Raw genomic sequence first — 3,291 nt, 5'->3', positions numbered from 1 at the left:
TGACATTTTTGCTCAAGCTATTTACGGATCTTTCAAGTTTCCGATATGTTTTCAATTAAATATTGAGGTATATTATTAGACATGCTCTTTGAGCAACTACAGCAATAATTTATATGACTGTATGAGAATTAAATGGACAATTATGACTAATAGGGCAGGTACTTAAAATAATACACACATTTCACGTTTGAATGTAAATTTTTTTTAAATATATTGTTTGATTCATTACATCAACCCATTCTCTTTAAAAAATGTGCTTTATTTTAAAGTCAGAGCAAATTACATTTAAAATTAAAAAAACAGACATACAGTCACTCTTCATTTATTCAGTTGTAATTTAACTTAATGTAATGCAGCACTATTGACCTATATATTAAGTTACACAATAGAATCATACACATCTAAATTAGTAATGTATGGATCCAAGTCAGCGATTCAAGCTGGAACAGTTTGTCAATGGAAAGTCATGACGACATTAACGTTCATTCGTTCCAGCGCAGCCTCTCGTCATCTCCGAAAAACAATCACATTTAAAACAGCGAAGCTTCGTAACAACGGCAAACAAAAAGGAAAACGTTTCTCCCCCGTTGAGAAAAAGGGAAACTGTTGGATTCGGGGGAACATGTTGAAGTCGTCTTGACTGGAGCGGCAAGGAGGCTCCGCTCTACAGTTCAGGAAGGCCCGGCATGGGGAACAGTCCGGCGAAGGCCTCCACCTCCGCCCTGACCTCTGACACCCGCTGCTGGAACTTCTCTCCCTGCGCCAACGCCTGGACGAACTCCTTCAGGGTGGCCTTGGGGTCCAGACTTCTCTGCACTTCCAAGGTCAGCTCAATACCTGCAGGGAGAAAAAAAACACCGCAAATGTTTTACTTTTGAAAAGTATTTGTTACGGCAGACATCTCTGTCTCTTGGTAATTAAAATAATAATAATAATAAAATAATTTCAAAAACATTCTTAGTTCACATTACCTCTGTGAATGAAGTGGGCCACCTTCTTGAAGTCTTCCTCCACCATTCCTCTGGAGGTCAGAGCCGGAGAGCCAAACCTCAGACCGCTTGGACGCAGAGCGCTCTTATCGCCTACGAAGAACAGGAAGGTCAGATAATTATCAAACAGAATCTAACCAGTTTAAAGGGGCAGCATTATGTGTTTTCCAGGCAAATAGTGTCATTTCACAGCACAATCAAGTAACTATGCTACCTTGAGAGTTTTATAAATATTAAATATGACTTAAAAGAAATGTGACTTCGTAATTTAACGCATTGAAATTGGGTGTYTGTCTCTTTAAGAAGCTCCTGCTCTTTCTGATACTCTGCCTTCAGGAAGTCATTACAACATGGCTCCTCCATTAACCCTTTAACAACGTTTTTTACCAGCGTTTCGTTGAGAAGCACCTCGTATAATGAGCCCAGCTGATGTGCTGCTCAACCAGGTNGGCATCAGAACAGATTGTTATGTTGCTACATTTATGAACATATCCTAAAATAATTTATGGCCACAGGTTAAGTTAACCTATAAGGAAATCTGATCTTATTTTACTTCTGCACAACCTGCAAATTTGGGCATTATTAAAGTAAAAAAAGAAAAGTGTAATAGTCTTTTCTCCTATTTTTCCCAAAGCATATTCAGCTACAGCAGAGACCTGTGATGATTAGTAGCCAGATTTTGGCCTYCTGTCTGAACAAAACATATGCTGACACTGATAGATTGTGTTATTAAAAAAATAACTGATATCTCCAGAGTTTCCTGTTGCTAGATTTTACCTTCAAAATTAGTAGTTGGTTGTCATTTTTCTTTGTGTCYGAGCTAAATGAAAAAGGGTCTGACTGAATCTGATGCCTGGATATATTTCAGTGTTTAGACTTTTCCCAACTGTCAGATAATTAGCATTAGCTTCAAGCGACTTTTCAGGTCCAAACGACATGTTGTGAGAATTATGGACTAACTTATGCCGTTTGAATGAAGTGACAGTTTTTCTTTAAAAAAAAAAMAMAAAAAAAAAACAATTTCAACTTTGCGTAACTAAGCCTTCATGAGTAAGACATAATCTGATGCTTCAACTCACAGGAGCAATTGTTAACACGAATAACTGTACAGTTTGCTAACATATAAAATATTTGCCATTTGCTACTTAGGAGCAAATCAAATTAAAGCAAATCAAATTAGGACACTTTTAAATCTCTGGACATGGTGCCGGTTTGTTAGGTCTTCCATTTATTGCACTCAGGCATCATTTCTCCTGACTTCTTTGTGCTCAGTGCACATATGACTGTAGTAGTGAAACTGACATTGATTGTAGCATTTTGTATTTTCAATCATGCACCAATATGATTATAGCGTATCGTTTGAGTTGTCAAAGAACGATCACTCTTCATAATTGCTTCTCCAGTAAGAATACAATTTATTTACAACAAACTCAACAAAATGCATTGAGAATCAGCTGCCTTGGTTACATAATTAGTGATTATTAATTAGTAATTGGTGTCAGACTTGGACTGAATGCATTTTCGAATGTTTCTGGTCAAAACTTTTAAGAAATCYGAGGAAGACATGCTTAGAGGATCGTAGCTTGTACTCCGTCCAAGTACGTACCCCACGATCGACTGGATTTCAAGAAACTTTTTCCCGGGAGTCTAATTGTCCAGTTGTTAAAAAAAAAACCAACAAAGTGTGAACTCAAACCTTGTATGGCATAGTTTCAAAGAAGATGGACGTTGCTGAGATTTTCTTCCCATCGGTCATGAAGCCGTGCGACAGGTGACCCCCGTCGGGAAGGTCCAGGCCCATGATCCGACCGTGTGGCTCCACAACGGCCGTGTAGACCGCAAAGTTGGCAGGGGAWCCTTACAGAGTGAAACAGACACGTGTGAAGACGGTGCAGCAAACCTTAGAGGCAGGTTGATCAGGATTTCACACCCGAGTACGGCCGCACGTTCACTCCCCATTTCTCAGAGTCCAAACCGAAGACCTCCAGGGCTCTCCTCTGACAAAGTGTCTCCAGTTCATCGTTATACTCCGGCCCGTCGTAGTAGCAGCTACACAGAAGCAGCACACCTATATTTATTGCATGATAAAATCAAATCTGCCRTAACGTGAGCCTCTAGCAGGAAATGTACCTCTGACCAGGAAACCCTTTAGAGTACTTGTTGGTCAAACAGGAGCCAAGAGCCTCCAGGACGGCTCTGCTGGTGAAGTTCTCAGATGCTATCAGCTCCAGACCGTTTGTCTGCTTGAACTTCTCTTTTTTTATGATAGAAAACACCTAAAAACAAAACAAAAGAAAAAAAA

The 3,291-nt window shown here is 39.5% G+C and overlaps 1 protein-coding gene across 1 annotated transcript in view; it reads right to left on the bottom strand.

Annotated features, from left to right (window-relative positions):
- Positions 1-238: 238 nt before the first annotated feature.
- The window catches only part of shmt1 (serine hydroxymethyltransferase 1 (soluble)), a 30,930-nt gene continuing 27,877 nt past the window's right edge, over positions 239-3,291 (bottom strand). Inside the window, exons 8-12 of the mRNA XM_017306112.1 lie at positions 3,120-3,243; positions 2,920-3,038; positions 2,686-2,846; positions 972-1,122; positions 239-837 (exon numbers count right to left, since the gene is read on the bottom strand). Coding sequence (XP_017161601.1) covers positions 665-837; positions 972-1,122; positions 2,686-2,846; positions 2,920-3,038; positions 3,120-3,243 — 728 coding nt within the window. The 3' untranslated portion in view covers positions 239-664. The remainder of the gene's footprint in view (positions 838-971; positions 1,123-2,685; positions 2,847-2,919; positions 3,039-3,119; positions 3,244-3,291) is intronic.

Source organism: Poecilia reticulata, linkage group LG8 (assembly GCF_000633615.1).
Source record: "Poecilia reticulata strain Guanapo linkage group LG8, Guppy_female_1.0+MT, whole genome shotgun sequence".
In the NCBI taxonomy this organism is placed as follows: Eukaryota; Metazoa; Chordata; class Actinopteri; order Cyprinodontiformes; family Poeciliidae; genus Poecilia; species Poecilia reticulata.
This window is presented reverse-complemented; position numbering and strand designations above follow the sequence as displayed.